This window comes from Nerophis lumbriciformis, linkage group LG03, assembly GCF_033978685.3.
Source record: "Nerophis lumbriciformis linkage group LG03, RoL_Nlum_v2.1, whole genome shotgun sequence".
Classification (NCBI taxonomy): domain Eukaryota; kingdom Metazoa; phylum Chordata; class Actinopteri; order Syngnathiformes; family Syngnathidae; genus Nerophis; species Nerophis lumbriciformis.
The window spans coordinates 29,592,190-29,610,910 of NC_084550.2; the positions used below are offsets into that span (position 1 = coordinate 29,592,190).

At 38.5% G+C, this 18,721-nt stretch overlaps 1 protein-coding gene across 3 annotated transcripts in view; it reads right to left on the minus strand.

Annotated features, from left to right (window-relative positions):
• Positions 1–18,721, minus strand: part of chd7 (chromodomain helicase DNA binding protein 7) — a 126,611-nt gene that overhangs the window by 34,146 nt on the left and 73,744 nt on the right. For all 3 annotated transcript variants that reach the window (XM_061936604.1, XM_061936589.1, XM_061936596.1), the window contains exons 23-27: positions 17,658–17,869; positions 15,671–15,870; positions 15,321–15,480; positions 11,864–11,953; positions 2,412–2,515 (exon numbers count right to left, since the gene is read on the minus strand). In XM_061936604.1, the coding sequence (XP_061792588.1) occupies positions 2,412–2,515; positions 11,864–11,953; positions 15,321–15,480; positions 15,671–15,870; positions 17,658–17,869 (766 nt within the window). The remainder of the gene's footprint in view (positions 1–2,411; positions 2,516–11,863; positions 11,954–15,320; positions 15,481–15,670; positions 15,871–17,657; positions 17,870–18,721) is intronic.

Sequence of the window (18,721 nt, forward strand, 5' to 3'; positions counted from 1 at the left end):
GAACAGAGTTGTTAGAACGCTGGTTTTTAATATATTATTAAAGTTTGACTGACCTATCTGACTGTTTTTTTGACATTCCTTTAGCGCAGTTAGATGCGGCTTACAACACGGGGCGGCTTATAGGTGGACAAAGTTTTGAAATATGCCGTTCATTGAAGGCGCGGCTTATAACCCAGGGCGCCTTATGGTGCGGAAAATACGGTATACACACACACACATATATATATAAGTATACACACACATATATATATATATATACACACACACCTATCTATCTATCTATCTATATATACATATACACATATAGACACACACACACATATATATATATATATACATAAATATATACACACACATATATATATACATACATATATATAAGTATACACATATATATATATACACATATACATATGTATACATATATATATACACACACACACCTATCTATCTATACATATACACATATAGACACACACACACACACACACACATATATATATATATATATATATATATATATATACACACACACATATATACATATACACACACACACACATATATACATACATACACACACACACACACACACACACACACACACATATATATATACATATATACACATATATGTATACACATACATATATATGTGTATAAATATATATGTGTGTACATACATATATATACATATATATATATATATATATATATATATATATATATATATATATATATATATATATATATATATATGTAGTATTTGTTTTGAATATGAAACATATCAAAATGGCCCCTCCATGCAGTGGTAGAAGTTTGCTATAGATTGTAGTGTCGTTCACAGCAACAACATGGAGGGAGAAGAACAGACCCCAGGAAGCGTCACAGTGTGTGGTGCACGCAACAAAGCAATAGCAGGAGAGTGAAAAGTGTGTGACGAACAGTCCATGTTTTTCCCTTTATATTAACTAAAAATCTTATGGTACATGAAACATGTTTATTATTGAATTTTGGAATTAAATAAAATGTTGAACATACCAGTACTACTACATTTATACACCTATTATTTTGTACACATTAAGGACAAACTGTAAAAATTAATTATTAATCTACTATCTGCTTATTTTGTGTTTTAACATGTTCTATCTACACTTCTGTTCAAATGTAATAATCACTTATACTTCTTTTCTTTGTTACTTGACATTAGTTTTGGATGATACCACACATTTAGGTATGGATCCTATACCAAGTAGTTACAGGATCATACAATAAAATATAATACCTAATAAACCAATAGTAATATGGTTAAGAAATACTGATGTAAAGGGTAGGTGTCGCGCTGTTTTCTGTTTTAACATGTCCTATCTACACTTCTGTTCAAATGTAATAATCACTTATTCTTCTCTTCTTTGATTATTGACATTAGTTTTGGATGATACCACACATTTAGGTATGGATGTAATACCAAGTAGTTACAGGATCATACATTGGTCATATTCAAAGTGCTCATGTGTCCAGGGACATATTTACTGACTTTATTAACAAAGAATTACAAAAGATTTTGAGATGCTAAAAAATATGGATGTAAACATTGTAGTATGGACTAGATACGGCTCTTGTACTTGGTATCGTTTCCTGTATGTAGATCCACCCATGCAGTTGTTTTACATTGAGGAGTGCTAGTTAGCGGTTAGCTATTGCATCCTTCTACGCCGTGTAGTGAAGCATGTTTAGCACTGCAGTAAGAGCATCTCAGCAGACCGGAGAAGAATTCTCACAAGAAGTCAAATAAATGTCTTGTTAGATTTCTAAACATCTGCGGGGGGAATTTTTGACAATAAGAATATTTTTTATTCTTTAAATAAATTATAATACAATTGGCTGTTGCTTAAGTAGTGGTTGTTACTATCTACTTCAGTAATATTTTATTTTAAATACTGGTATCACGTATGGGTATATATTGCACTTCTGTTGTACTAAAAAAAAGAAGAAGAAAAAAGCCGATACAGATTTAAAAAAAAGTATTCTAGCGATATGAGTGATTCTGGGTGGATGTGTCATACAGTATGTCAATCCCCTTCAAGTGACTGGGATTATGATGACCTAAGAGTCAGCCCTTTTGTATTCCTCCAGGCATGAGTGTGTTTGTGTCCTAATTGACTCGTTAAGGACGGTGCTGATGGGAAAATGATGACAATTACCGGTATACCAATTTCATATGAATGAGGGTCTCCAAATGACGTCAGGTGTGTTGCAGTAAAGTCAGCAACCAAAGACTTCTCACAAATGTTCACAACATTACCAGACACACCTGAGCAACACCAGCAGTCAATCACACTGACAGCTGTGTCGCCATAGCAACAGTGTGATGCAAGCATGCTGCTATGTTTATGTCTGAGGTTGCTTACCATGTTTGAAGACGCCGATAAGAAGGGATTTGTCTGCCTCACTGTCCCACCAGTCTGTGGGCACCTCTGCATGGAAAGGCTGAGGGATCCAGATGTCCAACTCACTGCACACAAATACAGCACATCATTCACTTTATGCAGCTATCACCACATCTACTGCAACTCACTACCATTTGATATACAATCACAAGCATACCATTGTACAGCAATAATGATCAATAGTTTACATTAACCTCCTAACACTGTTTGTTGGCCACCAAGTACCTCTTTAAAAACACTTGTCTCTACCACCATCATTACATACAGTAGTGTACTACACCTAAGTATTCATTAAGTACCACCATAATGACAACATTAAATACAGTAGTGTAGTAGACCTAAGTATTCATTAAGTACCACCATAATGACAACATTGAATACAGTAGTGTAGTAGACCTAAGTATTCATTAAGTACCACCATAATGACAACATTAAATACAGTAGTGTAGTAGACCTAAGTATTCATTAAGTACCACCATAATGACAACATTAAATACAGTAGTGTAGTAGACCTAAGTATTCATTAAGTACCACCATAATGACAACATTAAATACAGTAGTGCAGTAGACCTAAGTATTCATTAAGTACCACCGTAATGACATTAAAATACAGTAGTGTAGTAGACCTAAGTATTCATTAAGTACCACCATAATGACAACATTACAGTAGTGTAGTAGACCTAAGTATTCATTAAGTACCACCATAATGACAACATTAAATACAGTAGTGTAGTAGACCTAAGTATTCATTAAGTACCACCATAATGACAACATTAAATACAGTAGTAGAGTAGACCCAATTATTTATTTATACACACACACACACACACACACACACACACACACACACACACACACACACACACACACACACACACACACACACACACACACACACACACACACACACACACACACACACACACACACACACACACACACACACACACACACACACACACACACACACACACACACACAGCTGATTGGAGAGCGAGCTTGCACAGCTAGTTAGTCCATGACCTCTGTTTTGTTTGATCAGCCGTTTTACTGCCGCGTTACAGACAGCGTTTGGAAACAATAAGGTATGTAAATAAGCATTTACTAAATATTTCTATGTAAAATCATTTCACAACGTAAATATCTGCGACTTATAGTCCAGTGCGGCTAATATATGGAAAATATTTTTTCCTTCTAAAATGTAGCGGGTGTGGCTTATATACCGACCGGAGAACAGGGTAAGTTGTGCCTGTGTTAATGCAGTAGCACAGGAAGTCATTAAAGGGGTTGGCACGCTGTGGATCAATAAAGTGGCACTAAGTCTAATAAAAAATGCCTTCCCAAAGACGTGCAAGTAAATAAATATTTTGCATAGTGACAAATCATGCATTGTGGAAGGAGAGGACAATACACAAAGAGACAATGGAAAGCCAGAAATGAGTGACAGGAGAAGGGAACACCATGGAGGAAGGGTCTTATCTGGGCAAACAGCAGCATGGCCGCTCTTTTGGCAAGCAGCACGTGCGAGGCAGCGCCAAGACGGAGGTGCTAAATCCCCCTGGCATATGTTGGCACCATTGCACCCCGTATGCTTGCACGCACGCATGGGTATGTCACAGTCGCCACATTGACGTGCAGGTGACACTGACGCTTTGGCAAATATTTACACACGGGAAATTTTGTGGTAGTCCAATAACGGCCAAATCTCCCTGATATGATCCAAAAATATGTTAAAAAAAGATGTTCAAAAGTTTAATATTTGACATTTTGAGCATTATTTACATTTGTTTTTTTTAACCTATTTTTGTGACCCTTTTATATTTCAACATGAAGCCTATTTAATTGCGTTTGCTTTAGACAGCTCCAGTTTTGTTGGCCCGCTGCATAAAATTGTAAAATATGTAAGAAAAAAAGAGCACAAGCAACTAATGTCATGAGAAGAACCTCAAACTGTGATAACTAATATTCATATTCTTACACACCTATGACAGAAAGCTTCTTTTTTTCTTCCAAATATATAATGGCTTTTCACTTGAAAAAGTTAGACAGCCCTGGCCTAAGACTTGCAAAAGTTTTGGGATCCCCTGCGTGATGAAGAAGATGAGGATGCAGGTGAGCAGAGTAGTCACAAGTCACAAAATGGGTCATATATGCAATAAATATCCACTTCCCACAGTGTTTATGTCAGAGCAGGGGACACATGAGTAATAATTCATGGCATCACAGCTCACTCTTTCATGCAGTGTTGGAGATCAATCATTTTTCTCATCAGCTATTTGAACCTACACAACTTTACTTTATATTGTGCAGTCAAACCTGTGATAGTCACTACAAACACTTCCTGCACATATCATTATTTATATATATATAATTGTCTGTGACAAATTGTATTGTGGTTGCAATCCTAGTTGGAGGAGCACCAAACTAAATAAGACCCTTGTCATTGCACACAATGACATTCTCACACATTAATGGGTCAGACTTAACATCATGCATCATTGCAGCAAATGTTGCTGCTATTTTGAGTAAAACAACAAAACAATTCCTGGATGCAAAATAGATGGCCGCTATAGAAAACACAATGGAACCTTGATAAACAAACCTAACTGGTTGTTGAACAAGGTTGGTATAGTGAAAGGGATTTGCCCAGAGGAAACAATGTAAACATGAATAATTAGTTCTATTTTCTATTAGACATTGTGTCTATATGTATCACACCAACATCACAAGCAGGCAATGGCTCCACAATCTTTTTCTATCCAAACAGCAGCAGCTAGCATCACTGTCAATGTGCAAGCACACACACACTTACTTTATTTGTCACCATGGAGGCCAGGATTAGTGATCTAGAAGTATGGACTATGGACTGGACTCTCACAATATTATGTCAGACCTACTCGACATCCATTGCACTCGGTCTCCCCTAGAGGGGGGGCGGAGGGGTTACCCACATATGCGGTCCTCTCCAAGGTTTCTCATAGTCATTCACATTGACGTCCCACTGGGGTGAGTTTTTCCTTGCCCTTATGAGGGCTCTGTCGTTGTGGCTTGTGCAGCCCTTTGAGACACTTGTGATTTAGGGCTATATAAATAAACATTGATTGATTGAAGTAGGTACGGTAAAACACTGCCGACTGCAGATGGATGCTAGCCGCTAGCTTGCTATGTTTTAAAGCACTTCTTGTAGAGCGGTGCTTGTGTTTATAGCTTCACATTTATTGTTTGTTTGTAAGCCAAAATGTGTGTGTGCACACGTTTTTAAGCTGCATCAATTTGCAAAGTGGTAAAAAAAAGGCACTTTAACACAAACAGACAGGCACCAATGTGAAGGTATCTATTATCTATCTATTAAATAGGCAACATTTGAAGAATTAATCAAAGATATAATTCTACACATTGAGTCTGTTAAGTGATAAAACTGCCAAGGGTTAATCAATAATCAAGAAACTCAGTGTGCAGATTTTTAAACATCTCAAAATGCTTTTCTTTCTGAGGAAGTTAGATTTTGTGTTTGTTTCCATTGCTGCTGTTTTAAAAAAAAAAATACAAAATGTTAATTTTTTTAGCACTTTCCCTTTCCTTACTTCTAAATGGGCAACATTTGAATGTTTGCAGCAGCTGAATGAGCAGACCAGTTACAGTATAAATAATATTTATGAATGAATTACCCTATTTTTCGCACTATAAGTGGCAGTTTTTTTCATAGTTTGGCCGGGGGTGCGACTTATACTCAGGAGCGACTTATATGTGAAATGATGAACACATTATATCATTCACGTAAGAGACTAGACGTATAAGATTTCATGGGATTTAGCGATTAGGAGTGACAGATTGTATAGCATGTTCTATATGTTATAGTTATTTGAATGACTCTTACCATAATATGTTACGTTAACATACCAGTTGGTTATTTATGCCTCATATAACGTACACTTATTCAGCCTGTTGTTCACTATTCTTTATTTATTTTAAATTGCCTTTCAAATGTCTATTCTTGCTGTTGGCTTTTATCAAATACATTTCCCCAAAAAATGCCACTTATACTCCACTGCGACTTATATAGGTTTTTTTCCTTCTTTATTATGCATTTTCGGCTGGTACGACTTATACTCCGGAGAGACTTATAGTCCGAAAAATACGGTAGTCATCTTTATGGATGGAAAAATGAGAGCCATTAAATATGTGTAGTGACTAATGGATGATCCAAATAATGGTTAGTTGCTCCAACACTCAGTAGGAGACAACAACGCAGCAGCTTTGACAACTACTATTCATATTAGCACAACATGCTTACTGCTGCTCAACACACCTCACCTTGCTTTATTTGGACTAAATCAATAAAAGCATCTGTCCAAACACCTGCAACACGATTCCTTCATCTCCTTAAAAACCACCTGGACCAGTTGACTTCAGGTGCGTCCACAGCCATCAGGACATGTCAAGGTGTAATATAGAACCACCTAGAAGGTGGAGTTTTATGTTGGAAATAAATGGGATGTTTTGTCTCTGTTGCATATAAGCTACATCTTTGCTGATCACACAGTGACTAGTGGAAGTCTAGGGTAAGACTTGCTGCTCATGCACTGACTATACTCATCAAAACAGGATGTGACATAACTTTAACAACAGGCAGAAGATCCCACTGGACTTTTCTCCCATATTTGGGGGTTTAGTAACATTGCAAAGTAAGCTATTTAACACATGTGATGCTGGGCATCAACCAGATATTCTTCCTATCCTGCATTATCCCATCTGTGCCATAATGCTGCAGCATCTTGTAAAAATTAAAGTAAAGCTTACTTGCTACATTACAGCCGCCATCACGTCATGAGGCACATGTTCGGCAATGCACACGTACGGCGTACTTGCAAGTAGACACGGTGTGGAGATGTAAGAGGCAGACTAGACTCATTTTGGCTTACAAACAAACAATAAATGTGAAGCTATAAACACAAGCACCGCTCTACAAGAAGTGCTTCAAAACATAGCTAGCTAGCGGCTAACATCCATCCACAGTGTTTTAGCTACCGTATTTTCCGCACCATTAGCCGCACTTAAAAACCACAAATTTACTCAAAAGCTGACAGTGCGGCTTTTAACCCGGTGCGCTTTATATATGGATAAATATTAAGATTCATTTTCATAAAGTTTAGGTCTCGCAACTTCGGTAAACAGCCGCCATCTTTTTTCCCGGTAGAACAGGAAGCGCTTCTTCTTCTACGCAAGCAACCGCCAAGGTAAGCACCCGCCCCCATAGAACAGGAAGCGCTTCTTCTTCTACTGTAAGCAACCACCCGCCCCCGGAAGAAGAAGAAGAGCGCGGATTTTCGTTTCATTTCCTTTGTGTGTTTACATCTGTAAAGACCAGACCACAAAATGGCTCCTACTAAGCGACACGCGTATAACGCAGAATTTAAACTTAAGGCAATAAGTCATGCCGAAGAACACGGAAATAGAGCAGCAGCAAGAGAATATAACATAAATGAATCAATGGTGCGTAGGTGGAGGAAGCAAGAAGATGACCTGCGCCAGGTAAAGAAGACAAAACAGAGTTTCCGAGGGAACAAAGCAAGATGGCAACTGTTGGAGGACAAACTCGAACAGTGGGTTGTTGAGCAGAGAGCAGCAAGCAGAAGTGTCAGCACCATCACTATTCGAATGAAGGCAACAACGCTAGCAAGCGAACTTCACCTGGATGATTTTAAAGGTGGTGCTTCTTGGTGTTTCCGGTTCATGAAAAGACGCTTATAGACTACGGTGTCGTCACGGACTACAAAGGCGGACTCGCACAATTTTTCAGGATTTATAGAGATCCCAAATACAGATCAGCAGGTACCAGAAGGTAAGAAAAGTTGTGTTTGCATAATATTGCGAAACAAAGTGCCAGATAATATGTCTTACCTTATACACACACTTTTCAATTCGGACACCGAAGACGAAGAATTCGAAGGATTTACGAATGAAGAATAACTTCAGAAAGTGAGCGCTATGTTTATTTTGTGTGTTGTGACATTAACGTTCGAGCAACATTATGTTGCTATTGCTCTGCACTATTTTGAATTTTACTATGTTTGTGATTGCACATTTGCGTACATTTTGGGACAGAGTTGTTAGAACGCTGGTTTTTAATATATTATTAAAGTTTGACTGACCTATCTGACTGTTTTTTTGACATTCCCTTTAGCGCAGCGTAGGCGCGGCTTATAGTCCGGGGCGGCTTATAGGTGGACAAAGTTTTGAAATATGCCATTCATTGAAGGTGCGGCTAATAACCCGGGGCGGCTTATAGTGCGGAAAATACGGTACTTCTACATCACTAATCCTGGCCTCCATGGTGACAAAGTATGTTTCTTCCAAGTATCATTCTCACTGCAGGATGAAGAATAGCTAAACATGCTTCACTACACACTGTAGGAGGATACAATAGCTCACCTTTAACAGCAAGCTAGTGCTGATGAATGTAAACAAATGGGTGGACGTATACATACTACATCAACTGTAACAATACCAAATACAAGAGTTGTATCTAGTCGATACTACAATAATTACATCGATATTTTCTATCATCACAAAATCTTTTGTCTTTTTGTTATTGTTAATAAAGTCAGTAAATATGTCCCTGGTCACAGGACAACTTTAATTATGACCAAAGTATGATCCTGTAACTACTTGGTATTGGATTTATACCATGTGTAGTATCACTTCAAATCTTTGTGAAGTATCATAGAAGAGAAGGATAAGTGATTATTACATTTTAACATAAGTGTAGATTAGGGATGTCCCGATCCAGGTTTTTGCACTCCCGATCCGATACCGATATTGTCTTTGCACTTCCGATCCAATACCGATACTGACCGATACTGGCCTATCCGAGCATGTATTAAAGTTTAAAGTTATTTAGCCTACTTAGTTGTCAGAATCATGTTGAAAAGGGTTTTAGTACTCTTGATAACAACTAGCCAGCTGAATTAGGTGAGTTTGAATAATACACAATGGTTGGTAACAAGAAACTGACCTGTTTATTCAAGGATAAACACAAAATAGACAAAATTATACATGACAAACAGAAATGGCATCATTGAACTAGGGCTGGGCGATATGGCCTTTTTTTAATATTGCGATATTTTAAGGCCATATTGCGATACACGATATATATCTCCATATTTTGCCTTAGCCTTGAATGAACACTTGATGCATATAATCACAGCAGTATGATGATTCTATGTGTTTTGATTGATTGATTGAGACTTTTATTCGTAGGTTGCACAGTGAAGTACATATTCCGTACAATTGACCACTAAATGGTAACACCCCAATAAGTTTTTCAACTTGTTTAAGTCGGGGTCCACTTAAATTGATTCATGATACAGATATATACTATCAGATATATACTATCATCATAATACAGTCATCACACAAGATAATCACATTGAATTATTTACATTATTTATAATCCAGGGTGTGGAGGGGGGCGCCGGATGTAAGTGTCAAAAAGACAGCCAAAAGAGTTTGATATGAGAATAAATCTAAAGTTAAAATATAGGGTAGAAATGCATCCATTTGCAGGAAATGTAGTCTTGATTTTCAAAATTTCCTTTCAAGGCTTGCATGTCTACATTAAAACATTCTTCTGCATACTGCATTAATATATGCTACTTTTAAACTTTCATGCAGAGAAGGAAATCACAACTAAAAAAATCACAAATTTTTTCATACGGTGTTGATGTGGAAATTTTTGCCTCGGCATTTTGATGGTGTGGACGTGTGGCACCGAATGGAGATAAGCGTCTCGACAGACGTTACAATATTTGAACAATGATGACGAAAACTGTTTTCTCTGTCGTGTCTGTGTGTCGAAAATTGTTATGCGCTTATTTTTTTATTTGATTTTGTGCGTGGCATATAATTGCTATGCGCAGAGGACGTTTGAGCAGTGCGCAATTGCACAAGCGCGCACCTTAGAGAGAACGTTGGTCACACGGCTGTGCTAGCATCACAGCTAACGTTAGCCAGGCTGCTACCTCTCTGCTGGGAGAGGACGTATACGTATGTGACGTATGACGTGACAGTATGTGACGTATGACGTGACAGTATGTGTATGACGTGACAGTATGTGACGTATGACGTGACAGTATGTGACGTATGACGTGACAGTATGTGAGGTATGACGTGACAGTATGTGACGTGTGACGTGACAGTATGTGACGTGACAGTATGTGACGTATGACGTGACAGTATGTGACGTATGACGTGACAGTATGTGACGTATGACGTGACAGTATGTGACGTATGACGTGACAGTATGTGACGTGTGACGTGACAGTATGTGACGTGTGACGTGACAGTATGTGACGTGTGACGTGACAGTATGTGACGTGACAGTATGTGACGTATGACGTGACAGTATGTGACGTATGAGGTGACAGTATGTGACGTATGACGTGACAGTATGTGACGTGTGTAAGAAGGTGCGTTTGCTGTCTGTGAGAGGGAGACACAGGAAAGAGTGAGAAGAGCCTGTCGTGTAATGCCAGCAGCTAAAAGCAACTGCGTGAGAATCCACAGACCTGTGGATGTGTTGAAGGTGTGCTGGAAAATGCGGAATGGAAATTAGTCAGCAGCAGAAAAGGGGAATGTATTATTTAAATAGGTGCGTTGGAAAACACGGAGCATCGTTTTTTTTTTTAACTGGATCTGGATCGGCATTTTCCCATGCTTTGCCGATACGCATTTTTTGTTTAATATCGGCGGCCGATCCGATCCAAATATCGGATCGGGACATCCCTAGTGTAGATAGAACATGTTAAAAGAGAAAGTAAACAGATATTAACAGTAAATGAACAAGTGGATTAATAATTCGTTTTCTACCGCTTGTCCCTCCAAATGTTGACAAAATAATAGGTAGATAAATGACACAATATGTTACTGCAGCCTTTCTTTACTTACTACTGAAAAAGACAAGTTGTCTAGAATGTTCACTCTTACTTCATGACAAAATTATTCTTTGATTGAAATAATAAACATATGTTTAATGTATCATAAGCTTTTCCGTTAAAATAAAGCCAATACTGACATTTTTTGTGGTCCCCTTCATTTTGAAAAGTATCAAAATACAATTTGGCACCTAGTTTGTCATGGCAACCTGTGTAGAGTGACCATTACTATTGCATTTGTTATTGCTTGGGTTTGACTGCCTTTGTAATGTGTAGTGATTTCTCAGTTTAACTCCATAAAAGGTGCTTTGAAATCACTTAAGTTATCACAACAAATTCAAATGAACAAACAAGTATTCCCACGCAATGCTAAGAGATGTGATTAGTCCAAGTCTTGCTGCAGAGTGCAAGAAAAGCAGAGAGAAAAGAGAAAAAAATGCAATAATGCAAACGTTACCTCAGCTTTTAAATGATACTAACCTTGAGTCTGCTCCATCCAGGATGCGTTCAGCCTGGTCCCCGATAACTTCCTGTCTCAGATAATACAGCATCCTCACCCTCAGCAGGACCCTGAAAGACAAAGTTTCAGGTCAAATGAGCAACAGGACTGTGGGTGTGCACAAATACATGTCAAGTCTTCTTTGCTAGCTTGCAATCACCTAACCGAGAGCCACGATGGTCTAGACTGCAGTTTATGTACCTGCAGCACCGCAGCTTTAGGCTTCTTTTGAAAAGGTTTAGAGGCAAAGTATAAAAGCCATCATGAATGGGATGGAGTGGATTTATACACTCTCAAGGAAAGAGATTTAAAGACCGCACGTCATTTGACACTCACAAGGATTAAAAGAAGAAAAGATTGGAGGCACATCATGTCTTGACATCTGGACCATTCATCATGAAAGACAAAGTTGGACTTACTCATGCATCACTAAGCTAAGTATTTGATTGACATAACCACTGCTGCTGTGATCGTGACGCTATTGAGAAAAATGTTTGCAGTTGATTTCCTGCTACAAATATTAGTCTCATCTACAATTCATGTCTGCAGTTTTTATGTGTGAAGTTGACATTTTGTCTCATTATGTAGCTGTAGATGTTCAGCAATGCTTGCTAGCAATATCAAGATTCAGATTTATTCATCTACTTTATTAGTACTATTAGGGATATTTTCTTGATGCTATAACATGGTCATCTGTGTCCAATAAAGCACTTACTTGCCTTTCCCACACAACAACTAAGCTTTTAGTTTCTGTTAAGAAAATGGAGAACAAAAATAGGATGGATTGGATCAACAATGACTATTTATTAGTAGGACTTAACATGACGCTAGTTTATTTGCACAAGCAGGTCTTCTACTTCTATTTAGGCATAGCAACCACAAACTAATGCCATCTCTGGTCCTTTCTAAACGTTTAGTTCTGCCTCAAACACTAATAAAGTAGAGCATGAAATGGATTGCATCACAGAAAGTTTCTTAAACAAGTCAAATGTTCAAACAAACATTTTACAAAGTGATCACTGCAGACACGAGCATTGTCTGATTGTATTCCACAAAATGAGGACTGTGATATTTTTAAGAGACATTTAATTTTTCCCCTGACTTTATGAACCACTTCTTTGGGGATTCTCTGAAAGCTCTTTACCACCTCTCTATTTGAACAGCCAAGAACACAACAACAATACCACATTTTGTCTACACTTGTTTTAATGCCACACTCAAGCTGCTTGACCATCGTGTCAATTAAGCCTGGACGAAGAAAATCGGACATGACGTCATATGCAATATATATTACAGTCAGCAAATGCATGTGAATGAAGAGTTAAGTATCTTACAAGTTATTTTTCCTAAAAAAAAGGAAATGTACCATCTTATTATAATGTTAAACTCCATGATCAATGCTTATCTGAAGAATAAACATTTGATCAGGATAAGACCACGCTTATACACAAGCTTTCATTGGTCATGACTGCTGACCAGCAAGTTGAAAACAGGCCAAATCCCCTCATTGGCCAATCAAATGGTTGAGGGCAGAGCAGAAGTGGTGGTCCATGGGAGGAGCCAAGTGGCAGGGCATGGGGGGCTTTGCCCATCAGGAGGGAACACAAACTTTGGAGAAGCAGCGATGAGGGGGAAGGGTATAAAAGAAGTCATTTGGTCCTCATTCTGCAGGGCATGATGGTGTGTGTGTGTGTGTGTACCAAAGGCATCACAAGTAGTGGCCTGTGTGTGTGTGTGTGTGCTTGCTGGCAGCCTCTCTATGCTCATCCATCAATGTGCCAGGCCTGATTAGCCACACAACACTGTGCTCCAGCCTAGCAGATGGCACCACATAATCACACCCTATGCGTGTGTGTGTGCGTGTGTGTGTGTGTGCATATTATATATACATATTGCAAATATATAGAAACATTTAGGGCTGTCAAACCATTTCAATATTTAATCGCTGTAATCTCATTGTTCATAGTTAACTCAAAATTAATCGTGATTAATGGCCAATAAATGTAATTTTTCATCATTAATAAATGTACTAATTTTTAAGTTTTTAATAACATGACTGGACAATTAGTTGTTTTAATGAAATGTTTTTAACAGCTCAAAAATACCTATGGTGTCTTGCTAGATTTTGTATTTTTTTGCTATACAGAATTAGTATTCCTGCTGTAGGAGCACTTGCATTCAGAAGAGGAGCTACACCATGTTTAGATACCAACTTCAAACATTGATAACACAAAATGTGGATTGTTGCCATCACTTTTGATCAAGGCTCTCTCGGATACCGTAAATACGCATTGTTTTTGCTCAGGTAAAGTTGTATTTCATGATTTAACTTCCTGTCTATTGCCATGTTTGTTGCTGTTGCACGTGCCATTTACAAGTATACATGTTTTATCCCGTCTTTATCAAATTATAACTATAGATGTCAACATTGTGTATGTGCTGAAAGATTAATTTATGATTGTTTATCAAAATATAACTATAGATGTCAACATTGTGTATGTGCTGAAAGATTCATTTATGATTGTTTATCAAAATATAACTACAGATGTCAACATTGTGTATGTGCTGAAAGATTCATTTATGATTGTTTATCAAAATATAACTATAGATGTCAACATTGTGTACGTGCTGAAAGATTCATTTATGATTGTTTATCAAAATATAACTATAGATGTCAACATTGTGTATGTGCTGAAAGATTCATTTATGATTATTGCCTTTGGTAAAAACTTAACTTTTTCAGGTTTTGCTCACATTCGCATTCTTTTATTTATACTCTGAGTTGATGCTTTTCGAAGCACTCGTAGCAAACGTGTGTTTAAGAAATACAAATATCAAGACAATACTTTAAATGTAATTAATAAAGGTTAAAAGTATATGAAACAAACCTATCATGAAGTGATGCATTCTTCCACTCTGCTCCCTTGAACTTGAGTGTGAGCTGCATGCTTTTCTCCTCGTCATTTCCTAAAATCTTGCACTCTTACGCCATTTTTGATTACCTCTCGAGGAACTCTGAAAAACGTTTTTCCTTTTCGCGATTTGAACGGTTGGTAGAGCCGAAGACAACACAAGCATAGGGCATTTTTTCTTGGAGAAAGGCTAAATGGCGCCTAGAGAACGGAGCTAGCTTGACATATTTATTGGGCGGGACGTCAGTAAAATGCAAGAAATACGCAGTGATGTGGTCCTGCCAACTTTTCAGCGTGGATAGCAGAAGGTGCGTCACATCTGTCCTCTTGTCAGACTATTGTCACAGATGTGTTCAACCTACTTGTTACAGTGATGCTTCAAGTGTCTCTTGTAGCAACCTACTTGTTACAGTGATGCTTCAAGTGTCTCTTGTAGCAACCTACTTGTTACAGTGATGCTTCAAGTGTCTCTTGTAGCAACCTACTTGTTACAGTGATGCTTCAAGTGTCTCTTGTAGCAACCTACTTGTTACAGTGATGCTTCAAGTGTCTCTTGTAGCTGTCCTCTTGCAGGAGATGGTCTGGATTACAGCTGGCCAGCCAGTCTGCTCTTGGCGTCTGTGCGGCCGGGGCCGTGGGTTTACCTTTCTTGCCCTTCCTGCCTCGAGGTACCGGCGTAGACAGACCTGAATCATACACGTGGCAACAGAAACATGCCATCAAAAGGTTCCAAAAAAGCGTGCATGTAGAAGAAAACAATGCTAAGTTAAAGTACTTAAGTGATGTAGTTGAACTCATCCTATTTGTTTACAGCTTATGTAGAAAGACTTGAAAGAAAATAGCTTTCAGAGGTGTGATCAATACGTGCAAACTCACCGGAGTGGTTGGTCAGCGTCTTGGTGGTGCCATCTTGGCTTGGGGTGATCAGGTCCCAGATAAAGCTTTTGATGTTTTCGTCGCCACGGTAATGCAGGAGGCAGTAGGCCAGCAGGGCTCTGCAGATAGTCTCCACATCAGCCTCCTTCAGTGCACGCTTGAAGCGACCGTGAGCCAGGATGTCACTCCACCGACCCCACCTGCAAGACAATACATTTCACCTTCCAATAACCACCACAACAATGAGTACGAGTATGGACAAACCAAGACAATGCTATTTTAGGATTAGTAAAAAAATAAATAAATAATAAAATGCAATTAATATATTTTTTTAATCTCAGCTCAAAAAATTGTGAAAAAAGCCCTCAATTTGATATATTTTCATTTAAATCAAGTGTATTTAAACAAAAAAGTGGCTTCGTAAAGACAATGAACTTAGGAGTTTTTGTGCGATTAAAACAACATTTTCCTTAATGTAAGTGTGCTCTGACTTTAAATATAACATTTTAATGCAATATATCACTAGACTGAATCACAGATGTGTTACAATAAAACCAGGTCACCTTAAAGTGCATCAAAAGCTTGTCTAGAAGAGCATTGCATGTTACTCTATATAAAAAATAATAATATAAACGTACACAAACCATAAACACACTTCTGACATGTTTTAAGTTAATGATAAATCATCTACACTATTTGTCATCCTATCCCCACTATTTAAAGTCCCTGGGCCAAGTTTGGTGACAGAGTGAGACCTCTCCTTCATATGATCTGTGTCTCATGGCGGTGGTGTTCTCGGTCAAGCGAAGCATACAGAAACACTCATTCAAAATTGGATTAACACCATTAAAAAAAACAGTGCTAAATATGACTAATAAATTAATCGTGATCAAAGAGGTCATTTGACTCCCCTAATTAGGATTAATAGACTAGGACAGGGTGATAAAACAATATCAATATACATTTGCGTAAAATATGTTCGATAATACATTAGATTTTTTATTTATTTTATTTTGTCGGAAAAAAGCGGAAGTTTGGAAGCAAGGTTGGTTGCATGAACAAAGGCACTCGCTCTCTGGTTACCTAGCAACGCAGGAAGTGATCGCTGATCAGGTAACAGTATCAACTATCACGTTGGGTTGATTCCAAGCATGGAGTGAGAAGAGAAAGTCAACATGAAGAAATTGTGGATAGAAGAGGAAAAGTCACTTGAAGACTAAGGCACTTTTTAAAAGGGACCGTAGTCAGACCAATGTGGTCTGTAAAATATACAAGGTGCTTGTCCCCACCAAGACCACTAATACACCACCTTAGCCGCGCTCACCCTTTAGAGCACAGCTGTAACTTCCTGCAGAAAATACTTCTCAGGTTTCTCTAGGTTTACATTTTCACACTTTGCACTATTTTCTTACACTTTATCAAGCATGTCTTACATATTCCTTATTGTTAAGAGATTATTGTTAAGTGTTGAATGTGATTTGACTATTTTGTTGACTGAGTGTTTTCCAAGCTTTCTGCCTGATAGCTGAGGGATTATAATCAGAGAGTTTACATGCAATATATTATATTATTATCAATAGGTAATAACAGATGTTGTGTGGCCCAGCACTACATTGGACATGAAAATAAATGTGGGGCAAAGCAAAGGTGACCTCATTCCTTCCTGCTGACTGTCACAGCACCTAAAGCTGCTAGCACCATCTCTGCTCTTCTGTCGCCATGAAGCAAGTGAAGTGATGCAAAATGGCGGCCAAGTGACGTGTGATGGGAAAAGACAAGGGAGGCAATCAGCCAGTGTGTCCTACAGCCTGAGGCCAGGAGACTAGACTGTAACAATAACAAGGTCTCACTGTTGGTTCCTTGTCAGGCCAAGTCAGCCATGAAAATGGACAGACCTCCTCTATAATCACTACTATCCATTTACACGCCGTCTATTCTTGTTTACACCCTCATTTGCATAATATTGACAGTCAAATGCAAATGGTACCCGTAGACCAGCAGGTTCTTCTCCACCCTGAAGCACTCGGATCGAGGGTAGCCCTGAGCTTTGTCTTGGGGCCGTCGTGGTTTTGACAAGGGCCGACTGGGCTCGTCGTCTTCGCTCTCCAGCTCTGAGAACTCCATCATCTCGTCCTCTTTCACGCTGCTGTAGTGTCGCGTCTGCTTCCTCACCCTTGGCGTGTCGATCACCAGCGTGTTCTGAGGCAACACAAAGAAAAGACGTTGCTTCACAAAAAAATTCCATTCACATCCAAATTGTGATTCTCATTCATCCCGACTCAAATTTTTTTTAAATGATGAAAAAAATACTTTCTCAAATGATTTTTAAAGGGGAACATTATCACCAGACCTATGTAAGCGTCAATATATACCTTGATGTTGCAGAAAAAAGACCATATATTTTTTTAACCGATTTCCGAACTCTAAATGGGTGAATTTTGGCGAATTAAACGCCTTTCTATTATTCGCTCTCGGAGCAAGCCGACGAAATGGTCAGTCGTTTGTTCCGCACTCTTTACCGACGAAAGCTATGCTACGACAGAGATGGCAAGAATGTGTGGATATCCTGCGACACTCAAAGCAGATGCATTTCCAACCATAAAGTCAAAGAAATCTGCCGCCAGACCCCCATTGAATCTGCCGGAGTGTGTGAGCAATTCAGGGACAAAGGCCCTGGGTAGCACGGCAAGCAATGGCGGCAGTTTGTTCCCGCAGACGAGCGAGCTAAACCCCCTGGATGTCTTGGCTCACACCGTCCCTTATGCCACCGAAGATGATCAAGAGAAGAATATCGACCCTAGCTTCCCTGGCCTGCTGACATCAACTCCAAAACTGGACAGATCAGCTTTCAGGAAAAGAGAGCGGATGAGGGTATGTCTACAGAATATATTAATTGATGAAAACTTTATTCATTACTCGCGGTTTTACGTAAATTATTATACATAAACTGTGTTTACCAATAATTTAGCTTAAAAACATTTATTTTTTTCAATCATTCAAGTACATTCGGGTAGTCTTGTGTAATGCAGTATTGTGTCTATTTAGGTATGG